The sequence below is a fragment of the Equus quagga genome, chromosome 11 (genome assembly GCF_021613505.1).
Source record: "Equus quagga isolate Etosha38 chromosome 11, UCLA_HA_Equagga_1.0, whole genome shotgun sequence".
Classification (NCBI taxonomy): domain Eukaryota; kingdom Metazoa; phylum Chordata; class Mammalia; order Perissodactyla; family Equidae; genus Equus; species Equus quagga.
Window position 1 is genome coordinate 109,031,132 of NC_060277.1, and position 14,329 is coordinate 109,045,460.

The 14,329-nt window shown below is 55.0% G+C and overlaps 1 protein-coding gene across 5 annotated transcripts in view; it reads left to right on the top strand.

Moving 5' to 3' along the window:
- The window catches only part of DNAI2 (dynein axonemal intermediate chain 2), a 31,397-nt gene extending 23,236 nt beyond the window's left edge, over positions 1-8,161 (top strand). For 3 of the 5 annotated variants that reach the window (XM_046676513.1, XM_046676512.1, XM_046676514.1), the window contains exons 10-12: positions 3,831-3,966; positions 4,448-4,594; positions 5,404-6,253. In XM_046676513.1, coding sequence (XP_046532469.1) covers positions 3,831-3,966; positions 4,448-4,594; positions 5,404-5,907 — 787 coding nt within the window. In that variant the 3' untranslated portion in view covers positions 5,908-6,253. Of the gene's footprint in view, positions 1-3,830; positions 3,967-4,447; positions 4,595-5,403; positions 6,254-7,417 lie in introns of those variants that run through there. The other 2 variants (XM_046676517.1, XM_046676515.1) reach the window with 2 other exon arrangements.
- The last annotated feature ends 6,168 nt before the right edge of the window (positions 8,162-14,329 follow it).

Genomic DNA, 14,329 nt, shown 5'->3' on the forward strand with positions numbered 1-14,329 from the left:
TTCCCATCGCCTCATTGTGTTAGGAAGCTGAACTACGGGGAGGCAAAGCCACTTGCTGCTGGTCTTCCAGCTGGTGAGGAGGAGAGCTGGGGTTGAACCCAGGCAGCTTGGACTGAGCATCTAGGCCCCTCATCAGCACAGCCTGGTGGGTCTCCCCTCCTGTGAGGGGGCGGGGAGGGAGCTTGGGACAGAGCTGTGAGCACTAAAGTTAGAACAGAGAAGCTTTGGGTACTCGCCCAGCCTGCCCAGAGAGAGGCCAGCGGGGTGCTGTGAGACTGAGACCCCTCGGGATGGTCCCTCTGCCCCTGAGTGAGCCGGGGAGAGCCACGTCCCGCAGAGATGCCACAAAGCTGGCAGAACCAAGAGAGCAGACCGAGGCATGGGGCTGGGGGCGGGTGCCCTATTAGCCTTTGTGTGTGTGAATCTGGGGCTCCTTTCCAGCTCATGCAATCAGACTCCTGCAATGTTGATGCCACCGTGGACCCAAGCGGGGTTTTCGGTTCCAGTGGTTCCCAAACCTAGTTGCATCGGGATCTCCTGGGAGGAGTTATGATTCTAAATCCAGATTCCAGGGCCCCAGCCGTGGAGTCCTGCTGTATTGGATCTTGGGTTTGGCGCAGGAATGGGCATGTTGAGGAGCTCCCCCAGGCTTATGATTCAGCCAGTTTTGCTTTTGGAGCAGAAGTCTGGTCCAATGTCCCTGTTCTGCAGGGGTGGAAATGGAGGCCCAGAGGGCGGCGCTCTGTTCCAGGTCCCATAGCAAGTTAGAGGGCTTGATGCCACCAACCCAGGGTCCGGGTGGGCGTGGAGCCTTCCCAACCTCCTTGGATTCTGCAGGAGGCCGGGGTGTGTGCTCACGGAGATGGGAGCCTGGACATGAGCAGAGCCCGCCCTCTCCTTAGGCCTTTCTCCGGCCTCCTTCCTGGAGGGCGTTGGCGGGCCTGTGTCCTGTAGCCTGTGTGCCTCTCTCCCTCTCCTCCTGCATAGGATTGAACAGGTTTCACAAATAAAAATACAGGATGCCCAGTTAAACTTGAATTCAGAAAAAACAAAGAGTGATTTTTTTAAGTATGTCCTATGCAATGTTGAGGACATACTTATACTAAAAATTATTGATTGTTTGTCAAAAATCTCCAGATAGTTTCTTTTGTCTTGACAATTTCTCCCCCTGTGGCCTAGCTGTCCACACAATTAATTGCAAAGAAAGCTGGGAAATGTGGTCTCTGGCTTGGCCACCACGGGGCCAGCTACAGCTGTGTCGCAGCAGAATTTTTTTTCAAATAGACATCATTATGTTTATTTTACTCACTCTTTTTTTTTTTTTGTTTAGTGTTTGTGGTTTTTTTGAGGAAGACTAGCCCTCTTTTTGCTGAGGAAGACTGGCCCTGAGCTAGCATCCGTGCCCATCTTCCTCTACTTTATATGTGAGACGTCTGCCACAGCATGGCTTGATAAACAGTACACAGGTCCACACCCAGGATCCCAACTGGCGAACCCCAGGCCGCCAAAGCAGAACGTGCGAACTTAAATGCTGCTCCACCGGGCCGGCCCTATACTCATTTTCTTTTTGACAATTTTATGTTAAGGAGATAGTGGCATTAACAAAAAGATATATCAAAAGACATTCTTGAGAAGAAATTTCAGCTGCCAAGCACCACACTCTGTTATGTATTTATTGCAATATCGGTTTCCCACTCCTGTCAGCTCCCCAACCTGGTCCATTTGCAGCTCCACCAATTGTCTGTATGAGAGGAAATCTAGGACATATTCTCACATCTTTCTTGCTTCATCATCTATATCCAAGTCCTGACAGTTTCATCTCATATATATGTATGAATATATAGTGTATATTGTGGTATAACTGACATGCAAGAAGCTGTCCATACTTGATGCATACAGCTCTGTGAGTTGGGCCTAAGTATACACCCGTGAAACCATCACCACCTTCGAGGCCAGAAACATATCCATCACCTCCCTCCCACCTCCTTTATTATAATTATTAATTTGTGTGTGTCTGTGTGATGAGAACACAACAAAGATTTGCTCTCTTAGCAAATTTGAATTGTACAATACAATCTTGTTCACCATCGGCACCAGGTTGTACAGTGAGTAGATCTCCAGAACTTGCCTTGTATAACTGTTACTTTGTGCCCTTTGACCATCACCCTGCCGTTGCTCCCTCCCCCCAGCCTCTGGCAACCTACTCTCTGCTGCTATGAGTTTGACTTTTTCAGATTTCACATATAAGTGAGATCATACAGTGTTTGTCTTTCTGGGTCTGGCTTATTTCACTTAGCATAATGTCCTCCAGCTTCATCCATGTTGTTGTAAATGTCGGGATCTCCTTTTTTAATGCTGAATAATATTCCATTGTTTGTATATACCAATTTTCCTTTTTTCTTCTTCTCTCCAAAGCCCCCTAGCACTTGGTTGTATATTCTAGTTGTAGGTCGCTCTGGTTGTGCTACGTGGGGTGCTGCCTTAGCGTGGCTTGATGAGCAGTGCTGGGTCTGCGCCCAGGATACAAACCGGTGACACCCTGGGCCGCGCAAGCAGAGTGTGCAAACCTAACCACTCAGCCACAGGCTGGCCCCTGCGTTTCCTTTATCCGTTCATCGTCCCTGGACATTTAGGTTGTTTCCGTAGCTTCGCTGTTGTGAATAATGCTACAGTGAACATGGGACTGCAGGGGTCTCTTCGAGATCCTATTTTCATTTCCTTTGGATAAATACCCAGAAGTAGAATTGCTGGATCATATGATAGTTCTATTTTTAATCGTTTGAGGAACCTCCATACCATTCTCCATAGTGGCTGCACCAATTTACATTCCCACCAATGGCACACACGTGTTTCCTTTTCTCCACATCCTCATCAACACTTGTTATCTTCTGTTTTTTTAATGACGGCTGTTCTAGCAGGCATGAGGTGCTATCTCATTATAGTTTTGATTTGTGTTTCCCTGAAGATTAGTGATGTTGAGCACCTTTTCATGTACCTGTCGCCCATTTGTACATCTTTGGAGGAACATCTGTTCAGGTCCTTTGCCCATTTTTCAATTAGGTTATTTGGGTTTTTGCTGTTGAATTACATGAGTTCTTATATATTTTGGATATTAACCCCTTATCACATAGATGGTTTGCAAATGTTTTCTCCCATTCCATAGGTTGCCTTTTCATTTTGTCAACTGTTTCCTTTACTGGGCAGAAGCTTCTTATGTTGATGTGGTCCCACTTTATTTTTGCTTCTGTTGCCTGTGCTTTTGGTGTCACACCCAATAATTCATTGCCAAGACCAATGTCAAGGAGCTTTTTCCCTCTGTTTTCTTCTAGGAGTCTTATGGTTTTAGGTGGTACATTTGAGTCTCTAATCCATTTTGAGTTGATGTGTGTATATGCTGTAAGCTAAGGGTCCAATTTCATCCTCCACTGCAGAAATCTTTGAAAATCTGGATTAAACCAAGTAGGAAGTTTAACTCTCTTCTAAGCTCAATTTTGTGAACTTTTCTGGGCGCGTCCTTCCTCTGGTCCTTTCAGTGAGTCCCACGCCTGGGGAACTGGGCCCAGATCCAGCAACAAGTGTCTGTTCCCTGGAGTGAGCTGTGGAGCAACTCCAGGGGCCAGCCCCAGGGGGGAACGTACCCAGAGCCCTTTAAAGTGCATACCATGAGTGGTGGGTGGGTGAGGTTGGCATGGCTGGAAGTCAGACACAAGGAAACTGCCTGCCTGGCAATGAGACCCTGGAGGAGCTGGGTGAGCAGGCTGTGGCACAGCAGCCTCTCTGTCCCTCCTGACCACAGCCGTCCCCGACTGGTGGCTCCCGGCTCCCCACAGGTACCACATGGCTTACCTCACCGATGGCGCCTGGAGCCCCGTAAGGCCGGCAGTTTTCTTTACCACCAAGATGGACGGGACCCTGGACATCTGGGACTTTGTGTTCAAGCACTGTGACCCCGCCCTCAGCCTGAAGGTCATGTCCACCTCCCCGTCCCCACATATCCAGGCTCTCAGGCCCTGATGGCTGCAGAATCCCCTGGGAGAAATTTAAAAAGGACAAAAAGCCGATGCCTGGCCTCTCCTCCCGCCAGGCCTGTTCCTTCAGAAGCCTGGGGAGCAGGCTCCTGGCAGCTGACCCTTCCAGCCCGAGCTAACGTTAGCGCATTAGCATAACCAGAGCCCAGACACTGGCCTGGCGGGGCTACGGGAGGACGGGGGGGATTGGGAAACTGCAGGATGAATGTGGGCTGGACTGGAGGGGTGGGGTAAGGTGGGAGGTGAGGCTGGGGGCGAAGAGTCTTGACAGCCAATGTGAACTTCATCCTGCGGCGCCCGGGGAGTCACCCAGGGCATCTGAACGGCCGCTTGGCTAAGGCTCCCCGGAGGCCAGATCATCAGACAAAGGGTTCCTCTGCTTCTCTCTCCCCGCCCGGGTCTGGCTCACCCTCCAACAGGTGTGTGACGAGGCCCTCTTCTGCCTCCGGGTGCAGGACAACGGGGGTTTCATCGCCTGTGGCTCCAAGCTGGGGACAGCCACACTGCTGGAAGTGTCGCATGGGCTCTGCACGCTGCAGAGGAATGAGAAGAACATAGCATCTTCTGTGAGTGGCCAGTGCCAGGACGAGGGGCCCTCCACTGAGGTCTTGACCTGGCCCCATGGCAGGCCGGGCCAGTCAGAGAAGAAACTGTGGTCCCTCCCTCTCCCCTCCTGGGAAATGGGTGGACGTTTGGGGGAGGCAGCCTGGTGTCCTGAAATGGGCACAGTAACTGGGTGTGAGGAGGTCTGACTCTGCCCTGGCTTAGCCACTACGTAGCAAGTGGCCCCGAGCAGGTCACTCTTCCCCTCCAGGCTTCATTTTTCAGCTGCAAATCAAAGTGGTTTGACTAGGTCTGTTTGTCTAGTTGCAGACAATATATTTTTTGCAGCAGAACCTGTCAAGGGAAGGCTTAAAGGAAAGCCAAAAGAGAGGACAGCCGGGATGGGGCTGTTCTGGGGAAGGGCGCGGGGGGCTGAGATCTGTCACCGCACCCATCCTGGCGGGCAGCCCTACCGTGGGGCTCGCTGAGGAGCTGAATCCCCTGGTGCCCAGAGCCTCCTGGTTCCTCCTGAGACTGTGGCCCCGCCACTGAGCTGCTCCTTCATGGGCCCACGGCCGCCACGTTGCACAAGGCCAGATGGCGTTCTTCACGCTTCGTCTCTGTTCTTGGAACTCTTTGGAACTGCGTAACTGGGTGTCCCTGCTCCTGCCTTCCGACCCCTGTAGTTAGCCCTCCTTTCTCGCCATTAGCCCTGAGTACAGATCTCTTTGGGGGCCGTCTTGACTAGAGCCAGGAGACCCCAGCCTGGCCCCTGTGCTGGGAGCCGCTGGCCGCCCACCCTCTTCCCACGAGCCTCTCTGTGTACCCCCAGATATTTGAGCGCGAGACCCGGCGGGAGAAGATCCTGGAGGCAAGGCACCGAGAGATGAGGCTGAAGGAGAAAGGCAAAGCGGAGGGCAAGGACGACGACCTGAGGGAGGAGGAGACTGCCGTGAACCTGGAGGAGCTGGTCGCCAAAGCCGAGGAGGAGTTCTTCAACGTCATCTTCGCGGAGCTGAAGAAGAGGGAGACGGAAGCCTTGAAGAAGTCCAAGCCTGTAGGGGCCTCGAGTCGGGGCCTGGGTGGCTGGGTGGGAGCCAGGGCGCCTGCGTTCTGCCTGCTTGCTGACCTTCTGGGTGACCTTGAGCAAGTAGCCTTCCCAGGTGGACTTCACCTGTCCATTTGGCAAGTGGGAGGAATTCCTCCCTTCCTCCAGAGGAATCCTGTCTTCAAACGGACTTCAGGCTCCTTGAGAATAGGAGGCATGCTCTCTGCTTCTTGGAATCCTCTCCCCACCCCAACAGGCTCCTTGAACATGCGTGTACCGACTGAATGAGGATCCGGGCCAAGTGAGCTGTCAGATGAGCGAGCCCCGGGGCCCCTGGAGGAGGGGCTGTGAAATCCGCGGTGTGGAGGGCGTCCTGCTTACGCCGCCTGGTGTCAGGGGGTGATTTGTGCTGAGCTCATCCGTCCGTGGCCCCGGCTCTAAAGCACTTTCTAGCTGTAACGCCTGGGCTGGTCACTGCAGTTTGTGGCTCCTGAATTTTCATCTGGAGAATGAGGAGATGGAGCTATAAAGCTTCCAGGCCCTCTTCTGTCCCGGGGGACAGAGGAAGAAAAGGCATTGTTGTTCTGGGTCATCCCCTTTAGGGGCCCACAGATAAGATGCCAAGATGTGAACGAGTGAGAGAACAGCATGGAAGGGGAAGAACAAGCTCATGTACGCCAGCACCTACCCTTGTGAGCAGGACCTGCTACATAATTAGGGGCGTGGCCCAGTGTAAAATGAAAACATGGCACCCCTTGTCAAAAAGTATTGAGAAGTTGAGGACAATGACAGCAGAACCTGAAAGCAAGTGTGAGGCCCTTGTGTGCACAGGGCCCGTGTGAGCGCACGGGGCGCCCGCCAGGACACCGGCCCTGCATGCACATCCATGTGGCGCATTCTCGGGCACTAGTGAGTGGGCATGGTGACGGAAGATGGGTGGGCACATGGAGAAGATCATCGGTTCCATCTTGTGACTTCTTCCTTCTTGTGTCTCCCTCCCACTGTGGGCAGGGACAGGCTGTGATTCCTGCCAGAAGTGCTTGGATGAGAGCGGCTCTGTTCTCATGCTCTCTGTGTGACACAGGCGGGACAGAGAGCGCCCTCCATTGATGGCGGAGGCGAGACTGGAGGCCTGGCTTGGACCCACAGCACAGCTCATCCCCCCACACACTGGGCCCTCCGGCCTCCAGGGGGCGATGCCAGCATCAACCACCTTCCACCGGGCACTGCACTGACAGATGCTGCGCTTGGCGCTGGAGGTCCCAAAATGTGCTCCTCACAGCAGCCAGAATTCGTTAGATGAAGCCGAGCCTCAGACGGGTTCAGGGTCACAGAACTGGCCCCTCCCTCTCTGCCAGCCACACAGTTCCTGCCTCTCTCCTCGTTTTCTGCAGTTGGCCAGAAGTTCTGGGGTCGGAGCTGAGAAAACAGTGCTGGGGCCTTACACCCATCATTTCCCATGCCGGCCACAGCCCTGTGGGGAATCATGTCCACCCTACAGAGGAGGGCACCAAGGAGGCCCAGGAGGAGCTCACCCGAGGTCACCCAGTCAGCAAGCGGCAGCGGCAGGACTTATACCCGGGTCTGTGGGACGCCCAGGGCCGTGCCCGCCGTCTGCACCCGCTGGCTCCGAGCACCCGCTAGGCCCTCACGGCCATGGCGCTGGCTGCACAGTCTTCTGGGCGCCCAGCAGTCCAGGCCTCAGCCTGTTAGCTATTTTTGGTTTCGGGGGTTAATTTCCTGGGGTGCAGGGGAGGCCTGTCCCCTCCAACAGTTCTGCGCTGTCTTTTCTTGGCAGAAGCAACCGAGTCTGGAGATAGACCAGGACCAGGACCAGGACCAGGACCAGGAAGTGGAGGGAGAGGACGAAGGGGAGGAAGAAGGAGACGATGAGGAGACTCCGGCCTAGCAGGTCAGCCCCGCCTGCAGCCCCACTCGCCCGTGCGCCTAGGTTTCCCACCGCTTGGCGCTGCCCTGGTTTTATAAGCGGGGGCAGAGAGGGGGAGCACAGGGGCCCTGACCCAGCCCCCAGGCCGCACAGATCACTGGCCTAACAGACTCACTGAGACGAGTCCCCAGCGACCCCTTGGAGGGAGAGAAGGGACAGGGCTCTTCCCTGAGCTGGTGTCCCTCGTCTCAGCCACCCAGGCGCACCCTGGGCACACCCCAGCCAACTCAGTCCCACCCAGCCTTTCAGCCTGGCCCTGCATGGGCCCTTGGGTTCAGCTTCTCAAGAGCTTTCCCAACAATCATTTTCTCTCACAAGCTTGCAAAGCCTCGACTAGGCTCGCCACAGCCACGGTGGGGCCCCCGGAAAGCCCTGTGGTTGGGGGGAGGGGTTCCTCCTCCTCCCTCACTGACCCTCCCACCCACTTATAACTCGGCATAAGAAAGTCTGTCCACTTGTGAAATTTCTTGCCAAGTAACTCCTCCGGGCATGTTACCTCCGGGGGTGAGTGTAGATGGATGAGCCGAGCTTGGTTATTCTTGTGCGCTGCAAGCTTTCTATTACCTTAATCCTTGTAAAATTAAATTAAAGATAACAGTGCCAACAGTTGGTGCTTACTGTGCATCCTGCGCTGAGAGCTTTTCATGTTGTCTCATGTAATTCTTTTCAAAAGTCCCTGGAAGGTCTGCACTCCGACTGTCCCCACTCTACAGAGGAAGAGACAGGTTTGGGAGATGTGGGGGGACTTGCCCATGTCACAGAGCTAGAGAAGGGCAGAGCGGGACGAGAGCCCAGAAAGCTCATTCCTGCCCCTGCACAGCAGTCGACGGTGGGCTGGGCACCGTGCAGGGCCCGCGGGGGCTCCAGGATGGGCAGTGGGCTGCCCTGAAGCCACAGAACAACAGAGGACTCGGTGACCATTGCCAGGAACGTCGGTAGGACGAGAAGGCACCTCAGAGCCAGCTTTGCACCAGGAGAAGTCCGCCGATCACCGTTCATTCTGTGGGTGTCAGTGGTCCTGACAGGGACCCAAAGTGCCCTTTTACAAAATGCTCGTGTTAAGAATCTTAGTGAGCAGGGGCCGGCCCCGTGGCCGAGTGGTTAGGTTCATGCGCTCCGATGCCGCAGCCAGAGATTCACCGGCTCGGATCCTGGGCACAGACATGGCACCGCTCGTCAGGCCACGCAGAGGTGGCATCCCACATGCCACAACTAGAAGGACCCACAACTAAAAATATACAACTATGTACTGGGGGGATCTGGGGACAAAAAGCAGAAAGAAAAAAAAAAAAGAAAGATTGGCAACAGTTGTTAACTCAGGTGCCAATCTTTAAAAAATAATTGATTAATTTAAAAAAAAAGAATCTTATTGGGGAGGGACCCAGGGCCAGTTACCCCTTGTGCCCAAAGGGAAAAAAAAACATTGAGTTGCCACTGTGGCTAGACTTTGATAAAATAATCATGGCGGGTCACATTTATTGAGTGCTTGATCGTCTCAATACCCCCAGAAGGAATGCTGTCACCATCTTTAATCCCTGAGTTCTGGATGTGCCAGGCGAGGCCCAGAGAGAGGGAGTAAGTTGCCTGAATCTCCTGGGAGCGAGTCGCAGAGCTGGACCTCGGCCCACCCTCCCAGCCCTAGAGCTTCCATACGCAGGCCACTGCCAGGTGTCCCAGGAAGAGGAGTGGACCAGCCGGACCTCCGCTCCCTGCCCCGTGTTGCCACCCAGGCAGAGGATGCCCACACGTCACACATCCTGCTCTGTACCATCTCCCGTGATCGGCCCCTCACTGTGCAAGCACACAGGGGGCCGTGGAGCTGCCCAGGGAGCAGTGGTTTCAACTGGGGGCGATTTCTGCCCCTGATACAGGACACTTGGCCATGTCTGGGGACATTTTGGATTGACATAACTGGTTGGAGGGTGCTACTGGCATCCAGTGGGTAGAGGCCAGGGCTGCTGCTGACCAGGACAGGCCCCACCACAAACAATGATCCAGCCCAAAACATTGATCGTGCCAAGGTCGAGAAACCTGACTTAGAAAATCTCTCCAAATGAAATGTCTCAGGAGGAAGTCATAGCTCCCTGTTGCATTAGTGCAGGCACACTGACGGGCCCCTTGGTGAGCTCCTGGGATGATGAGCTCCAAGGGAGAATGTTCTGTTGCTGCACCAGAATTTTGGCCTTTGGCTTGTGCTTGCAAAGGTAGGCCACTGCTGGGGCCTGCAAACCCTTCGCTATGGGTACAGAGAGCGCCACTGTGCCAGGATGGCATTTGAGGAATGGGCGTGGGAGAGGAGAGGAGGGCCCCGCAGACATCGCTGGGCAAAGGGGGTGTGAGCTCTGTGGCTGCGATGCCCTTGCTGCCCATCCTCACAGCCGTGACCTTCACCCCCTCATCCACCAGCCTCACTGGGAACCTGTTGCTTAGTCTTTCTAAGGGGAGCAAAACAAAACCACGATGCAGACCACCCATGGGAGAACCAGAGGCCGCTGGAAAACCCCGGCACTGGAGGCGTGGAATGCGGAACGTGGAATGCCGATGGCAGGCCTGGGTGCGGGGACACATCCAAGCAGGGTCGGAAAGTGGCAGGAGCAGCGGCCGAACCCAACTGTCCACCGCACAGTTAGGTCCCTCCTGACGGTGCACACCTGGGGGAGGGTGTGCTGCTTCTCTTGAACCTGTTCTGCTCAGCTGATTTGACGGACAAGCGTGCCTCTTAACTGACGATGCTTCAGCTTGCAGCCGTGACAGCCCAGTGGGCTCCCACAGGAATCACTGTCCCACATTCCCTTCTGCGGGGCAGCTGGGTGCAGTCCAGGGCAGGACTCTGAAGAAGGACCCTCTTGCCCTTTGTTAAAAACAAAGTAAAGTGCACCCAGGGGCAAAATAAAGAGGCCCCCGGAATGACACTGACCCCCAGGGGGTGGCAACACAGTCTGGTTGCACACACAGTCAGATCAGCACCCCCTTTCGGCTCTTCCCTGGCTCCCAGAACCAGAGACCCAGGAGCCAGCACCCTGTGTGCCAAGGGCCTGCGGGATGAAGCTGAGGATGGTGGACAGAGGCAGGGTTTTCCGGAGCTTACAGGCAGGTGAAAGGGTCTGGCTTGAAGTCTGCACCCAGCTCAGGCGCTTGCCATCTGGGTAACGTTGCCCTCACTCAGCACTGTGCCAGGGACTGGCCACAGAGTGGTGAATAAGCCAGACAGACTCTACTCTCCCAGAGCTTGTCCGCTAATTCGAGAGACAGAGAGCTGACAAATACGCAGACATAGAATGACGGTTGTACAAAGTGACACCTTAAGGGAACGTACAGGGTGCTATGAGAGGGATAATAGGAGGGACTAACTTACACTCTAGTGGAGAGGGAGCTGTCAGGGAGCCCTCGGTGAGAAAATGACAACGAGCTGAGACCCAGAATGAGTAGGAGGCAGCCAGGTGGGTTGTGTGCACGCACACGTGTGCATCTGTGAGCACGTGTATGCACACCTGTGATTATGGGGATGGACAGTGGAGAGGGCGCCCCAGGCAGAGGAGAGAAGTCGCCTGGTGCTGCTCCATTTGGCCAACTGGGAGAAGTCGAGGTGGCAGAAGGCTGGGGAGACGGGAAGGAGCCTGGAGAACACTCAGGGCCAGGCGGGCAGGGCCCTGAAGGTCCCCTTGAGGATTTTGACCTTTCTCCTAAGATCACGGAGAAGCAGAGGAGTGGCATGACCAGATCTGTATTTTTACAACATCCCCAGACCACTCGAGGATGCCGGCCCGGAGGGAAGCCGCACAGAGCCTGGGTGGGAGGACGTCGGGGTATGGGGCGAGAGAAGATGGCAGCTTGGAGCTGGGCAACGGCCACGGGTTACTCACCTCTCTGCACCTCTCTTAACCTACGTCGGGGGATTACTTAGGGGAGTAAATGAAATAACGCATGACACCACCACAACTGGGTTCAAAGTGAATGCTCAGTCAGGGTGTATTACCTCCCTCACGGAGAAGCTTCTGGTAGCCATCCAAGACAGCCTTCACCCACAGGCAGCAAGTTCTGGGTTAGTCAGAAGAGCTACGAGGATGATATGTGAAGTGGTTTCTCAGGAGCCCTTCAGCATCTGAACCCCAAACCTGGAAGAGGATGTTGGGGCTTCTTTTTTTTTTTTTTTTTTGGTGAGGAAGATTGTCCCTGAGCTAACGTCTCTGCCAATCTTCCTCTATTTTGCATGTGGGAGGCCGCCACAGCATGGCTTGATGAGTGGTGTGTAGGTTCATGCTCGGGCTGCTGCCAAAGCAGAGCCTGTGAACTTAACCACTAGGCCACTGGGCCGTCCCCCTGCTGGGGCTTCTTAAGAGAAAAATCTTCAATGGATGCTTTGTTTCCCAATTACTCTCATTTCAACTCCCAAGCTATAAAGCAGCCATGTCCAGCTTACCAACGGGGACTGGAGGGGGACGTGGGGTACACCGGGGGGGACATGACTTTGGTCCTTTGGGCCCTAGAGGGTCACAGGGCTTTAGAAAGTGCTCAGGGCTCATCGAAACCAGTAGGTTCCAACCGCAGGTGGGTTTGGAGGGAGATGAGAACATCACGTACCTCTGACTGGAAATATCCTCGCACCGTGGGAATAACGGTCACTGATGATGTCAACTCTCAGGAGAGCAGCAGTGGCCGTTTCATTAAGTAAGGGAGCTTTCGCCTGCTGGAAACTTCAGATAAATGAATGAAGACCTCGAGGAACTCAGAAGGGATGCGTAAGATGAGTTTTGAAGGCGTTAGCCAGACAAATAGCAGAAGGTGGACCTCCGGGGGTGGGGGCCAGAGCAGCGGGGAGGAGGGGAAGGGCCAAAGGTGAGATCGAGAAGGCGGGGACTCCAGGCCAGTGGGCCAGGGGCGGACTCCACACGGAAGGCAGTCGGGAACCATGGCAAGTGAGGGAACAAGGCCGATCTGTCTTTTAGAGCGATGATGAGTGGAACTGGCAGGTAGACTATGCAGGCTGCTGTGGCCATCCAGATGGGACACGCGGGGTCTCAGCCTGTGGGCAGTGGCAGCGGGGATGCAGAGGAGGGACAGAGCAATGGGATTGGATGAGCGATCAGATTCCGGGGCGGTACTAGTATGTGGGAGGACGTATTGAGCACTCACCAAGTGAGTCCCGGGTCCCCGCCCTCCTGGGGTTTCCTTTGATGGCCCTTTAAGGGCATAAGAAGAGTTTTGTGGAGGAGAGGAGGGCTCTGAGGGAAATCTGACGGAAGTTGGAAGCGGTGTACCAGGCAGAGGGACCAGCCTGAGCAAAGGCCAGAAAGTAGGAGCCAGCAGCCGTGCGCATTGGGGAGCAAACAAGGAGCCTGAGTCTGCCGAGCGAGCAGGCAGGTGCGAGAGGAGACGAGGCTGGGCAGGGGCTGAAAGGAGGTGGTGAAAAGAGAAAAGAAAAGCGAGGTATCTGCTTTCACTTCCATGTGGGAGCCTCCCCTTTGAGGCAGGGAGCCTGGCAAGAAGCTGTGGTGTTGCCCTGATGAGAAGGATAACAGGTGGAGCCGGGGATGTGGCCAGGAGCGGACAACGAGGAGAAACACCTACAGAAGTGGAACCTCCAGGACGTGAATGCAGAAGAGGAGAGGAAAGAGGAATTCAAAAATCCCTTAGAGGGCAGTGGGGTCATCGAGCAAAACACAGAAGCGAAGCGGAGGGAACGTTGGAGAATAGGACGACTTTGCAAGGAGTCTCCAAGGAAGATGGGCTGGGCCCTCCTGCTTAGAGCTTCTCTTGTTTCACCGCCATGGTCCATCCTGGGTGGGACTTACGCACGTGGAGGAACAGAAAAGAGAGAGAAAAACAGCTATAGTCCAATTGACCAGGGGCCTCCTGTGGCTGATCCAAATAGATGAGTTTCAGGGTCTGCACGTAAGCCGGGAGGGCGATTTCTATCCAAATGACACATCTTCAGACTCACTTGAATCTCGTGCAGCACCAGCCAGCCTGGGTGTGCAGCCTGGCGGGCAGCCCGGCCTGGAGAAGAGGACAGAGCCCTGGGACGCCTGCAGGAGTGTTTGGTTTCCAGCAAGCTTCGCTTGGTTTATCTATTTATCAAATCCAAGGCCGCGGGCGGCTTCCTGCCTCTGTTCATTAATAACTATACCGAACACAGGCTCCTCGGAGGCAACCGGGGAAGCCCGTCCCAGGGCACAGGCTGGCAGCGTGCTGCGCCTCTGGATGTGTGCCAGGCCGTCTGAGAAACCCCGGGGGGAGGAGCGGCTCCTCCTTACCCAGCTCCTTCCATGGGCCGTGAACCCCACTGGGGTCCCCTCGCCCAGTCTTTGCAGGGGGTCTGCCTAGCTCAGCTTCAGCAGGGGCAAGAGAAGACAAGCAGGGTGGACCATCAGAGGCAGGAGGAGCTGCACCATCACCCAGGAAACTGAGGCCCAGAGGGGACAGGAAACACCTGCGCCAGGCGGTTTGGGAAGTTGGATGCAGAGCTGGGACTAGAATCCTGTGTTCCGGGGGCCTCCTGGGGCGGGGAATCTTTCCCCTGTGCTCCGAGTGTGTAACTGTGTTATCACCCACAGTGGAGACTGCAGCCTTTGACCTATGCTTTCTTGCACTGTATTGTGGCTCTTCCAGCAGGCAGGGAGCCAGGAGGGCACACAGACCCAACCATCTTGACCTAGATTCTGGGTTCACCGAGAGGGCCTTGTTTACAGTGGAGTACACTGACCCGGCTCTTCCGTGACACACCCCCAGTAATATATAGATGCTCCCCTGCACCACTGAGCT